Source organism: Canis lupus, chromosome 3 (assembly GCF_003254725.2).
Source record: "Canis lupus dingo isolate Sandy chromosome 3, ASM325472v2, whole genome shotgun sequence".
Lineage (NCBI taxonomy): Eukaryota > Metazoa > Chordata > Mammalia > Carnivora > Canidae > Canis > Canis lupus.
This window is the reverse complement of record NC_064245.1, coordinates 31,718,502-31,732,487: the sequence shown is the minus strand read 5'-3', so window position 1 is coordinate 31,732,487 and position 13,986 is coordinate 31,718,502. Positions and strand designations below refer to the sequence as shown.

Here is a 13,986-nt window from a genome sequence, read left to right as displayed (position 1 = left end):
CAGGAAAGATGCATGGCATGTCTTCAATCTTTTATAATTTGTTGAGATTTGTTTTGTGGGCATTTAATGTGTGATTCTGGAGCACTTGAAAACAATGTGTATCCTGCTGTTTTAGGATGGATGTTCTGAATATATGTTAAATCCAACTAGTCTAGTGTGTTATTCAAAGCCACTGTGTCCTTGTTGATTTTCTCTTTGAATGTCGTTCATTGATGTAAGTGGGGTGTTAAAGGTCCCTACCATTATTGTATTACTGCTGCTTTCTCACTTTACATTTGTTATTAACTGCTTTATATATTTAGGTACTTTCATGTTGGGTACATAATCATTTTCAATTGTTTTATCTTCTGATTGTTTTCTTTGTGATTATATAGTGTCCTTCTTTGTATGTTGTTATAGTCTTTGTTTTGTCCAATGTAAAGTCTGTTTTGTCCAATATAAATATTGCTACCCTACCTTTACCTTTACATTCATTTGCATAATGTTTCTCCATCCCCTCACTTTCAATCTGCAGGTGTCTTTAGGTCTGAAATGAGTCTCTTGTAGCAGCATATAGATAGGTCTTGTTTTTTTCATCCATTCTGTCAATCCATGTCTTCTGCTGGAGAGTTTCTCCATTTACATTCAAATTATTGATAGATACATATTTATTGCCAATTTGTTAGTTGTTTTGTACTTATTTTTGTAGTTTATCTCTTTTCCTTTCTTCTCTTGCTCTCTTCTCTCAGTTTGCCAGCTTGCTTTAGTGATATACTTTGATTAATTTCTCTTTATTTTTTGCCTGTTACTGGTTTTTGATTTGTGGTTACCATTAGGTTTGTATATAACATCTTCTGCACAAACCAGTATATATTAAGTTGATGGTTTCTTAAGTCTGAACCCATTTTTTACTTGTCTTCCCCCACATTTTAGGTATATGGTGTCATACTTTACACCATTTTGTAAATCCCTTGACTTTTACAGATATGTTTATTTTTACTGCTTTTGCACTTCCTATTTTTCTTACTCTTACTTACAGTTTTTCCTTTCCACTCAAAGAGTCCCCTTCAACATTTCTTGTAGGGCTGGTGTAGTCATGAATTCCTTTAATTTGTGTTTGTATGAGAAACTTTTTATCTGTCCTATTTTGAATGATAGCCTTACTGGACAGGGTATTCTTGGCTGATTTTTTCCTTTCAGTATGTTGAATAGGTATATCATGCCACTCCTTTTTGGTCTGCAAACTTTCTGCTGAAGAATCTACTGATAGTTTTATCAGGTTTCCCTGCATATAATGGTTTTCTCTTTCTGATTTTAAAATTCTCTGTCACTACTTTTTGCTATTTTAAGTAGTATGTGTCTTGGTGTGGACCTCTTTGGCTTGATTGTGTTGGTGGCTCTCTGTGCCTCCTGGATCTGGACTTTTGTTTCCCCAGATTTGTGAAGTGTTCATCTATTATTTCTTCAAATAAATTTTCTGCCCCCTTTTCTCTCCCTTCTTCGGGGATCCCTATAATGTGAATGTTATACTTGATCATGTTGCTGAGTTCCCTATGTCTATTCTCATTTTGCATAACCTTTTCCCTCTTACCTGCTTAGCTTGACTACTTTCTAATACTTTGTCCTCCAGGTCACTGATTCATTCTTCTGCTTCCTCTAGCCTACTATTTATTTCATCTAGTGCATTTTATTTTTTTTAAAGATTTTATTTATATTCATGAGAGACACAGAGAGAGAAAGAGGCAGAGACACAGGCAGGAGAAGCAGGCTCCATGCAGGGAGCCCGACATCCTGGGCTGAAGGTGGCGCTAAACCGCTAAGCCACCCAGGCTGCCCATCTAGTGTACTTTAATTTCATTTATTGTGTACTTCATCTCTGATTGGTTCCTTGTTGTTGTTATTGTTGTAAAGGGTCTCACTCTTGTCTTCTACTTTTTTTTTCAAGCCCAATGAGTATCTTTATGATAATTACTCTAAATTCTCTATCAGGCATATTACTGATCTCCAATTGCTTAAGTCTCTTATGATTTTTGTCCTGGTCTTTCATTTGGGACACATTCCTCTCTCTCCTCATTTTCTTTAACTCTCTGTTTCTATGTGTTGGGAAAATCAGCTATGTCTCCTGCTCTTGACAGTAGTGGCCTTATGAAGAAGAGGTCACCACCATGCAGTGTCCCCTGTTCACCAGAACCTAGCACTTCAGGGGTGTCTCCTATATGTGTTATGCATGCCGTGCTATTGTGGCTAGGATGCTTTTTCCTTAGTCTAGCTGTCTGCAGTGGCTCTCTTTGCCTGCTGTGGCCAGCGCTTGGTCCCTGTGGTGTTAGTAGGCCAATCTCGTGCCACTTACAGCTTGAGCTAAGTTGGACTAGGTATTTGCCAGAGATGTGGTACCACCAAACTACACTGTGCTTTCCCTGTGCTGTTCCCTGAGCTTTCACTCGTGGGCAAGGCTTGCAGCCAGCCCAGCTGTCTGCCCTCAGCCCATTACTGGGCCCTCTGACTGGTGTGTGTGGTTTTCTTTCCCTCTCTCCAGGGTAAGAGTCACTTTAAAGTGGTGCTGGTCCCTGTTGCGGTGCTCTCACACTGCCAGGCCTGTAGCACCACTCTAGATGGGCTCTGGCCAAGAGTGCACTGGGAGACAGAGCTACAATGGTGAGAAGTGGGAGCCATGTATGACGGTGTTAGCAAGGTTTGCACAGCACCAGTCCTCTGCAAGAGGGTTCCTGCTCTGCCAGGATTGAGGCAAACCTGTCTGGAGAGTGCAGATCCACTGCAGCACAGCACACGGGAGCAGGGCAACAGTGTTAGCAAGTCAGGTAGTCAGTGTCAGCAGGGTACTGTTTACTGCAGGTGACCATGTGTTCATGCTGGGGGGCAGGGGTTGGAAATGGTGCCTGATGGCTCCTTTGTTCTGGGAGAAGTCTCCCAAGGATCTCTGTCCCTCCAGGACACACTCAAAGATGAGCAAATGACTATTTCAGTTGACCCAGGTGTTTTTCAAACTGCTGCTTCTATGCTATACCTCCATGAGGCTGTTGTACCAGAGATACTGCTAAATATCCTACAGTTCATAGGACAATTCATCACAACAAATAATTATCTGGTCCAAACTGGGGATAGTGCTGCAACTGAGAAACCCTGATCTAGCTTAAGTTGATATGAAATCATGGAGCTCTACCCCGACACCTTGCCTCCTATATGAGACTCCCACTTTCTTCTGTTATTAAAAACTTATGAAAAAAGTCCTCTTCATGAAGAGATAGAAAAAACAAGTAACATTTACTGTGTACATTTTATGTGCTGGTGATGTCTGAAGCCCTTTGCACATGTTAGCTCAAACTTCCCAACCACCCTGTGACAAAGTCCTATTAAGAACCCCACTAGAGACACCAAGGCCTAAAGGCCCATCTGACTTCATGATGCTTTCCAGGGTGGATCACCCAGAGCCTGTATGCTGAAGCTCCAGCCCACCAGTGGCCTGATGTGGATACCAAGCTTGCAACAGTGACAGCTGCCAGAGTATCCATTACCTGAGGGGTCCCCAGTCTTTCAATCAGAGGGACAAGATGAAGCGGGGCGTACTTTGATTCTAGTCTTTTCATTTTGGCATCAAGTCTCTCTCCCTCTGCAGTGGAAAAAATATTTTAATTTCTGTTCCTCTGTAAAAAAAACAACTGCCAAAGTTTCATTTTGTCAAAGAAACAAATGAAAGATTTCTTAGATGAACATTATACAGATTCTCTCTGAACACTACAGAACTGGCTTGATATTTTAATTCAAAATGACAGAACTGATTTTCTGTTCAATATTCTTTTTTTAAAACATGAAAATACCAAATGTAATCAAAATCAGAGAAGAGTACAAAACCCTCTGTACCCATTTGCTGCACGAGTATCAATTCATGACACTCGTGTTTCATAGATGTTGAGTATTTATGGGACAGCATGAGAGCTATTTTGAAGCACATCCAAGACATATCATTTCAGCCTTTACTATTTCAATTATTCAATATTAATTTAACCATGTTACATTACCAATTACCTCCAGTTATGAATGAACAGGCACCAAACTCAAACAAAACTGGCACTAAATTCTCTGGTCAGAAGGACAAAGTGTCACCACTGCAAAGGGCAGTCTAAACTCCCCGGTCAGAGACTCACCTTTCACATGGACTCTCGGCAAGATGTTCTGAAATGGAGCTGCATGCAACAGGTCACACACTTCTTCTAAAGACTAGAGCAAAAGAAAAGAAGGTTGCATTTGGAAGTTTACCTCATCACAAAGACAAACAGATAAGTATGGTGCTAAAAACAAGATCTTTGCCATTTAATGTAAAATAAATATTCTAAGCAGCACTGTGCAGAACTGTCTGGGATGATGGAAATATTCTCTGTTTGTGCTACACACTGATATAGTTACCAGCCACATGTGGGTAGTACACCTGAAGAACTGATCTTTAAATTGTATTTACTTTTAATTAATTTAAATCCAGACATGAGTAAAAACCAGCACTGAATATTGCTTTTGGATCATAACACCTCTAAAGAGGTAATAGGGGCAGCCCCGGTGGCTCAGCAGTTTAGCGCCGCCTTCAGCCCAGGGCCTGATCCTCGAGACCTGGGACTGAGTCCCGCATCGGGCTCTCTGCATGGAGCCTGCTTCTCCCTCTGCCTGTGTCTCTGCCTCTCTCTCTCTCTCTCTCTCTCTCTCTCTGTATCTCTCATTAGTAAATAAATAAAATCTTAAAAAACAAAAAAAAAAATAAAGAGGTAATAAAAACCCTACAGAAGATCCATTCTCCAGAATATTGCAGTATAGAGGGAAAGTTTACCCTCCAATATCAAGGGGTTGCAGAACTCCTAAAAACTTACCATAAACCCAAAGAACAAGGCATTTTTCCAGATTCTAAGGGCTCTGAAACAATAGAGAAGGGCCCTAAAGATTGGTGTGCTCACCAGAAGATGTGAATAAGCTCTCTCTCAGGCCTCCTACACTATGCCCATCTCGAAATCTTGTAATTCCACAGTAATAATACAAATTACCAAAAGAAACTGTTTCAGAAAGTTAAGATATAGATCAATTGGTGATATTTTCCCTTCTGAGAATCTCCCCAGATGGTGGCACTGACTGTTAAGCTAAGACCAAGAGAAAGAGAAGACACTTTGTACTTATCGAGTGTCCTATTATCAACTAACATAAATCTAGTGCATCTGTTCTACTAGGACATTCCAGAAGCAGACTGACCCCTCCATACCCTGTCTTCCATTTCTGAGGCCAGCAGCAAAGCATGAGCTCCTCATGCAGAATATATGTATATGAATATATGAAACCTCCTCTGGGCTAGTGTACCCAGGACCTGTTCCCCTCGGCTTTCTATTCAAGGTGAATGTTGGGGGAGGAGAGAGAAACAAGATTAAAAAAGGGACAGGATCAGATGATCCTGTGCTACGTAAACACATAAAAGAGGGCGATGTCAATGGAATACTATTGCAGCTACAAAAAGGATAAGAAATGTCACCATTTCCTAATGTAGAATGATCTCCAGACCTACTTACTGTTGAGTGAAAAAAGTAACATGGAGAGTAGTAAACGGCCGGCCTGAACCAACAGAGTGTAGGGGGGCAGCTGGAAGGTGGCTGACTGCAAGAAAGTGCCAATGGATGGCAGATGGTAGACTTGGTTAAGGGATGACTGCTGCCACGTAGGAATGCTAAGGGCAGAGTCACACAGAAACAGAGCTCTGCAAGCAGTAAAGGAGCCTGCAGGCCAGCAAAACCACTCAAGAGGGGTGGCTCATCCAGTTGTGCTGCTTCCAGGTGCTATTATCAATGCGCTCAAATTTTTGCTCCCAAACCAAACTAGAAAAATTGAGGATAGCTATAAATCCAGCATTTAAAGCAAATAAGCAATTAACATTATTCTAAAATTAAAAGTTTATTAAATACACACATGCATAAACTAAAAACAAATAACAACCCCCCCGCCCCCGCCCCAAACTACATAATCAAACTTTTCAGGCTAGGTTCTTTGGGGTTTAAAAAATTTTTAATTTAAATCCAATTTACTTAACATATAGTGTATTATTAGTTTCAGGAGTAGAATGTAGTGATTCATTATTTGCATGTAACACTCAGTACTCATTACATCAAGTGCCCTCCTTAATCCCCATCACCCAGTTACCCCATTATTTCCCCACCCACTTCCCCTCCAGCAACCCTATTTGTTTCCTAAAGTTAAGTGTCTTATGGTTTGTCTCCTTTTCTGTTCATTTTTCCTCCCTTCCCCTCTGTTCATCTGTTTTTTCTTAAATTCCACGAGTGAAACCATCTGATATTTATTTCTCTCTGACTGACATGGCTTAGCATTAATACCCTCAGTTCCATCCATGTTGTTGCAAATGGCAAGATTTCATGGTTTTTGATGGCTGAGTAGTATTTCAGAGTGTGTGTGTGTATGTGTGTGTGTCTGTGTAAATATAATAGTGGGAACCTACTCAAATATTAAAATGTATTTTTTACCACTTTCATCAGAGAGACCAAAATAAGCATCAAGAAGAGATCAGTGTCTGGAGTCTTCAAACCTGTCCCTGAGTTTGATGGGATTTGGGCATAACCATCTGAGACAGAGTAGAACAGCCATGCCATCTTCCACCTTGGAGAATTTCACTTGGTGAAACTATGGGAAATACCACCTCCAACTTCCAGAAGGACAAAAGCAACACCACCAACTTCCAATCTCAGGCCAGACCTGGGAGTAGACCTGCCCAACACAGAAAGTGTGGCTTTTCAACACTTGCATAAGTGCACTAACAAGGGAATCCAGAGAAGGGAGAAGCAAAGGGGTGATAATGAGCAGAAGGAGTGAGGAGGGGCGATGACACACATCCCTGCAGGGCAGAGCCACTGTATCCATAAGACAGCCATGCATGGTGCTCAGTATGTCCCAGGCAAGGGGTCCCTGCATCTGTTGTATTCGACTAAGATGTAGATGATCTTTTTTTTTCATTGTTTCAGAAATATTCATATGCTCATAAGCCAAAGTCTGTTTTCAAATCAACTGACAACTATTTATAACATTTTTTCCTGGGTGCCCAGTACTGTGCTTGCAGGAGCTAAGCACAAGAGTATATACTTAAGACACAAGCCTGATCTCAGACGGGAGGAGACAAGGGGGATCTGTGTCAACTGGGCACTAGAGACCCAGCACTCACCAGGCCCCTGAGGCCTACAGGATCCCTCCACTATTGAGGCACCAATCCCCAATGGATTGTAGTGAGGTTTAAGAGTGCTGAACAACTGTAACAAGGGATTTCCTTGTCATGAGAGATATGCACAACAGGCATAATTTAAAAAATCCAGGCAGCAAAGATCACCTTGGTTTCAGATTTCTCTTTTCCTAAGTTTCTTTCTTTCTTTTCTTTTAAATATTTTATTTATTTATTCATGAGTGATAGAGAGAGAGAGGCAGACAGAGGCAGAGGGAGAAGCAGGCTCCATGTAGGGAGCCCGATGTGGGACTCGATCCTGGAACTCCGGGATCATGCCCTGGGCCGAAGGCAGCTGCTCAACCACTGAAACACCCAGGGATCCCTCTTTTCCTAAGTTTCTAATACAGCATCACACTCCATCCAAAAGTCAATGCGTGTCCAATTGTTGCCCTGATGGTGGATTTAGTCTGTTCCTTTGAACTGACAAGAGATGAGTTCTGCCCTACCAGTATCAAACCCCTATGGTTCTATAATTCTTTATGTCTACACAAGGCCTCTTTGATATCTTCTTTTTTGTAAGGAAGAAAAGCTTTTGATAGTTTATCTTATTTCCTTTAAGCACAGGTAGCCCAGAGGAAAAACCAGCCTAATGGTTCCCTGCCACTAAGTCAATTCCATTAAGGCAGTCTTCCCTCAGTAAAACTTGGGGCTCCCTGCCATAGCCCAAAGCCAGAGATTAATGGCACCTTCAGACTTAGACAAATGTGGACAAGAATGCACTTTATGTTGGTGTTCAGGCAAAATCACACATGAAGGGAATCTTCCTATATTAAATATTTAAACTTCATGGTAAGAGATTATGATTTTAAGTCATTCTTTCTAGGGCACCTGGGTGGCTTAGTCAGTTAAGTGTCTGCCTTCAGCTCAGGTCATAATCCTGGGGTCTGGGGATCCAGCCCCATGTCGGGCTCCCTGCTCAGCGGGGAGTCTGCTTCTCCCTCTCCCTCTCCCTCTCCCTCTGTTCCTCCCTCCACCCCACTTGTGCTCTATTGGTCTCTAAATAAATAAAATCCTAAAAAAACAAATTAAGTAATTCTTCCTAACTTATTTGGTTGTTAAAAATTCACAAAAATTGGGGTGCATGGGTGGTTCAGTTGGTTAAGCATCTAACTCTTGATTTTTTTTTTTTTTCCTAACTCTTGATTTTGACTTAGATCATGATCTCAGGGTCATGGGATTGAGCCCTGTGTCAGGCTCCACTCAGCAGGGAGTCTGCTTCTCTCTCTCTCTGCTCCTCTCTCTAATCGCACGTACTCCCTCTCTCTAAAATAAATAAATCTTTAAAAAAAAATTCACAGATATTCCCGTAGAAGATTCAGTTTTCCCTAACATGTTCTTAGAGCAAGGCTGCCCTGGATGTCAGCTGCTTGCTGCCTCCAAGGCCAGCCTGCCTGCTCTTTGCAGAACTGCCCAGCCAACTTGGTGACTCTGGTGGGTCCTCCACCTCATGCTGTCACTCCTGCTGTGTGAAAGGGTGGCACTCAGAGTCCATGCTGACTTTCAGATGGCCTATGGTTCCTTTTTTTGTCACCACATGGAAAGAGTCTATTCAGGAACACAGCAACAGAGGGGAAAGTCAGAAGATGCACGTCCTGATAGGAGGCCATCAGCTCCCAGATGTATCCACATCCAACCTTGGACTACCTGACGACTATATATATATATATATATATTTTTTTTTTTTTTTAATTGGGTGAAGGAGGTCGATCCAGTGGCTCAGCCCCTAGAGGCATGGCAGTCTGAATGCTATGTCCTGAAGTGCATATGAGTACCATGGTCCCAGTCACTGCAAGACATGATCCTGCCCCTGCCAAGCTCCCAGGGTCCTGAAGACAAGAGACTGCTTTAAGAAACAACATAGCAAAAGATCTCCCCAAATACGCCTAGAGCTGCAACCAATTAACACTGAAATGTCAGTAAGCTTTTTCAATATATTTGGCAAGCTGATATTTTCAGAGCAGAGCAAAGATATATGAAGAGGCAACATACCCTCGAAGAAGAATATGGTAAGGGAACATGTCCTGCAAGGTAGCAAGATTTAAGTTAGAGGTATAATGAATAAGACAATGTGTAGTTATGCCATAGATAGACATATGACCAATGGGTCATGGCAGAAAGCCTGGATATTGACCAGTGAATCCACAGAAAGCTGGCAGATAACAGGGTGACACTACAGATTATCAAGGAAAGGAGGGGTCCTTCAGCCACTGGAGGAGGGACAACTGATTAACCCCGTGGAGAAAAAAAGAAACATCTACTCCCACATCACAGACAAAAAAAAAAAAAAAAAAAAAAATTCCAGAAGAATTATGAACTTAAATGTAAAAAGCAACACTTAAAACCTTCAGATGAAAATATAAATCTTTATAAGTCTTAGGTAGAAAGGAACTTCTTTAAAAACATACAAAAAGTGCTGTCTATACCAAAAAAAGAGACTACACTCAAGAATATCAGTTTATAGGATCCCTGGGTGGCGCAGCGGTTTGGCGCCTGCCTTTGGCCCAGGGCGCGATCCTGGAGACCCAGGATCGAATCCCACATCGGGCTCCCGGTGCATGGAGCCTGCTTCTCCCTCTGCCTGTGTCTCTGCCTCTCTCTCTCTCTCTCTCTCTGTGTGACTATCATAAATTAAAAAAAAATAATAATATCAGTTTATACTGTATATGTGTGTATATATATATATATACATATATAAAGTCACCACTATCTGAGTGAAAAGACAAACCACAAACAGGGAGAAGTCTATGTAATATGTGTAACACACAAAGGATATACAAAGAACTTCCATAAATAAGCTGTAGAAGAATGGGCACAAGACACAGTGGAGGATTTAACAGAATAGGAAGAGCAAGCAACAAATGAAGCTGCCCACCTCTTTAGTCACAGAGAGAAAACCTGAGTAAGGCCACAAGAGATTCTGTTACAGTCACTAGGTTTTCCAATTCCAGTCAGTTTTTGTGAGGGGAATGAGGAACAGCTCAATGATACCACAAGGACTTAATCAGTGGAGAGAACAGGTGTCCCCTGGTGCAATTTCTCAGTATTGCTAAGCTTCTGGCATCTGCTTTATTATGCTGTCCACTGCCAATAGTCATGGGACATTGTAGATTTTTAAACATAACATAATTAAAATTCTACAAACTTTAAGAATCAGTTTTTCAGTTACACTGAGCTACACTGTGAGTGCTCAAAAGTCTCAGATACAGAACTTTCCATCATGCAAACAGCTCTCCCGGGCAGCAGAGCTTTATACCTTACATATATGTCACATGTTTGTTTAGACATACTAAAAACAACATAATAAAACATTCCACAGCACTCACATAGTAAAACATTCTTAAATGATGAACTACATTGTTCTGTTTTTCAGGTACAGGAGACAAATTCAAATTAAATTGTATGCAGTCTCTCTCTCTCTCTCACACACACACACACACACACACACACACACACACACTGGTGCTTTATAATACCTACTCCCTTTACCCCCATTAAATCAGACCTCTAAAAAATACCTTTTCCTGTCACCTATGGGGAATCCATGGCCTGGGGCTTGTATGGCTGGGCACTCACCAGGCTCTGCTCAATGAGCAAGCAGAAGAGGACGGCATTGCCCACTTCCCGCAGGTTCTGGAAGCACACTGTCTTCAGCTCCGCATACTCAACAATGTCCTTCAGCTGGTGGTGGAAGAACTCTAGGATACCTATGGTAACAGAGAGTGAATGGGGAGACTGGGGAGGGTGGGGGCACAGCCTGGGGTCTGTGGCTCGGGGCACTTATGCTGGCCAGGAAACATCTTCTGATGCTGCCACTGTGCCTGCTACGGAGATGGTCACATGTCCCCCAAACCCAACCTCTTTCTTGCAACAGTAGTCTGTGCATCACCTGGGCCTTGGGCCTCAGCTCCAAAGCTTCTCTCTCAACCCTGTATCTTCTGAGGAGGTGTCACATTGCAAGAATAAAGGAGAAACACCACACCATCATCTCCAGCAGAAACAGAAATGGTTTTGAGAAAATTCAGCATCCCTTCATAGGTATAGAAGGGAACATACTTAATCTGCACATCTACAAAGAACCTGCAGCTAATGTCATTCTCAGTGGTAAAACCTACATACTTTCTCCCTGAGCTCCAGAGCAAGACAACACATTTTAATCACTGTCCTGGAGATCCTGCACATTGTGATAAGGCACAAAAGACCAGGCCTAAGAATTGGAAAGAAGGTTAATATTTAATCTATACATTCAAATGCTGACCCAGCCAAAAATCCACAAGCTGACACTAGAATTTATTTGGTCATGCAGAAGACCTAGAATAGCCAAAATAACTCTAAGAAGAACAAAGTTAGAGATATAACAGGTTTTAAATTCCTCATCCCAACATGTCAGATCCCAACTGCCATTTGGCAAGGATCCCCAGGGCAGTTGGACCTGGCAGCTCAGTGCCCTGCCTCTCCCCAGTTGGTGATTTTCAAGGTCCTAGTGCTGTACAATAATAGTCAGGGCCTCACAATGTCAGAGCCCCATCACCCATCGGTGACTAATGGGTACTGCCTCCCTGCCAACAGCACACTTCCCACGTACTTGCTCCCAGTTGAAAGGCGGTTTGTTCATTCTACCGGAAACAATCAGACTCTGATTAGGTGCCCTGCATCCTCCCACACAGGGAAAGCAGATCCTATCCTTTTCAGTAAAGTCTGAATTGTTTGATGCACTGTAGTTTGAACACTTATGCTGTCTCCTCCATGCTTCACCCCCAGGGAGGGGCCGCACTCACCAGGGGAGCCATACTCATGCCGGGGCAGGCGGCAGATCTTAGGCATCACCTCCATCAGTGTCTTCACGTACTGCAGGATTGTGCCTTGTAGCTGCAGGAGAGACAGGCTGCATTAACCACTGGCCGCCACCACCCCAGAGGTTGTGAGTGGTGTATGGGGCTTCTAAAAAGGAGTCTGTTAGTAAAATACATGGCAACGAGCAGGACTGAGAATCACTTCCACAGGGAAAGGAAATCCGATCCACAGAAATAAAATGTCTACCAGGGTAGGGTGACTTTATAGGACTAACCAAATTTACGTTCTCAAACACAATCCCCTTTCAGGAGGCAAGTGATCTTTTTTTTTTAATTTATTTTTTATTGGTGTTCAATTTATCAACATACAGAATAACCCCCAGTGCCCATCACCCATTCACTCCCACCCCCCGCCCTCCGCCCTTCTACCACCCCTAGTTCGTTTCCCAGAGTTAGCAGTCTTTACGTTCTGTCTCCCTTTCTGATATTTCCCACACATTTCTTCTCCCTTCCCTTATATTCCCTTTCACTATTATTTATATTCCCCACATGAATGAGAACATATAATGTTTGTCCTTCTCCGACTGACTTACTTCACTCAGCATAATACCCTCCAGTTCCATCCTCGTTGAAGCAAATGGTGGGTATTTGTCATTTCTAATGGCTGAGTAATATTCCATTGTATACATAAACCACATCTTCTTTATCCATTCATCTTTCGATGGACACCGAGGCTCCTTCCACAGTTTGGCTACTGTGGACATTGCTGCTATAAACATCGGGGTGCAGGTGTCCCGGCGTTTCATTGCATCTGTATCTTTGGGGTAAATCCCCAGCAGTGCAATTGCTGGGTCATAGGGCAGGTCAATTTTCAACTCTTTGAGGAACCTCCACACAGTTTTCCAGAGTGGCTGCACCAATTCACATTCCCACCAACAGTGTATGAGGGTTCCCTTTTCTCCGCATCCTCTCCAACATTTGTTGTTTCCTGCCTTGTTAATTTTCCCCATTCTCACTGGTGTGAGGTGGTATCTCATTGTGGTTTTGATTTGTATTTCCCTGATGGCCAGTGATGCAGAGCATTTTCTCATGTGCTTGTTGGCCATGTCTATGTCTTCCTCTGTGAGATTTCTCTTCATGTCTTTTGCCCATTTCATGATTGGATTGTTTGTTTCTTTGGTGTTGAGTTTAATAAGTTCTTTATAGATCTTGGGAACTAGCCCTTTATCTGATATGTCATTTGCAGTATCTTCTCCCATTCTGTAGGTTGTCTTAGTTTTGTTGACTGTATCCTTTGCTGTGCAAAAGCTTCTTATCTTGATGAAGTCCCAATAGTTCATTTTTGCTTTTGTTTCTTTTGCCTTTGTGGATGTATCTTGCAAGAAGTTACTGTAGCCGAGTTCAAAAAGGGTGTTGCCTGTGTTCTTCTCTAGGATTTTGATGGACTCTTGTCTCACATTTAGATCTTTCATCCATTTTGAGTTTATCTTTGTGTATGGTGTAGGAGAGTGGTCTAGTTTCATTCTTCTGCATGTGGATGTCCAATTTTCCCAGCACCATTTATTGAAGAGACTGTCTTTCTTCCAATGGATAGTCTTTCCTCCTTTATCGAATATTAGTTGCCCATAAAGTTCAGGGTCCACTTCTGGGTTCTCTATTCTGTTCCATTGATCTCTGTGTCTGTTTTTGTGCCAGTACCACACTGTCTTGATGACCACAGCTTTGTAGTACAACCTGAAATCTGGCATTGTGATGCCCCCAGCTGTGGTTTTCTTTTTTAATATTCCCCTGGCTATTCGGGGTCTTTTCTGATTCCACACAAATCTTAAAATGATTTCTTCTAACTCTCTGAAGAAAGTCCATGGCATTTTGATAGGGATTGCATTAAACGTGTAAATTGCCCTGGGTAACATTGACATTTTCACAATATTAATTCTGCCAATCCAT

At 42.2% G+C, this 13,986-nt stretch overlaps 1 protein-coding gene across 3 annotated transcripts in view; it reads right to left on the bottom strand.

Moving 5' to 3' along the window:
* CYFIP1 (cytoplasmic FMR1 interacting protein 1) overlaps nt 1-13,986 on the bottom strand; it is a 147,489-nt gene that overhangs the window by 7,964 nt on the left and 125,539 nt on the right. For all 3 annotated transcript variants that reach the window (XM_025437515.3, XM_025437514.3, XM_049107986.1), the window contains exons 25-28: nt 12,025-12,115; nt 10,823-10,953; nt 4,143-4,215; nt 3,513-3,607 (exon numbers count right to left, since the gene is read on the bottom strand). In XM_025437515.3, the coding sequence (XP_025293300.1) occupies nt 3,513-3,607; nt 4,143-4,215; nt 10,823-10,953; nt 12,025-12,115 (390 nt within the window). The remainder of the gene's footprint in view (nt 1-3,512; nt 3,608-4,142; nt 4,216-10,822; nt 10,954-12,024; nt 12,116-13,986) is intronic.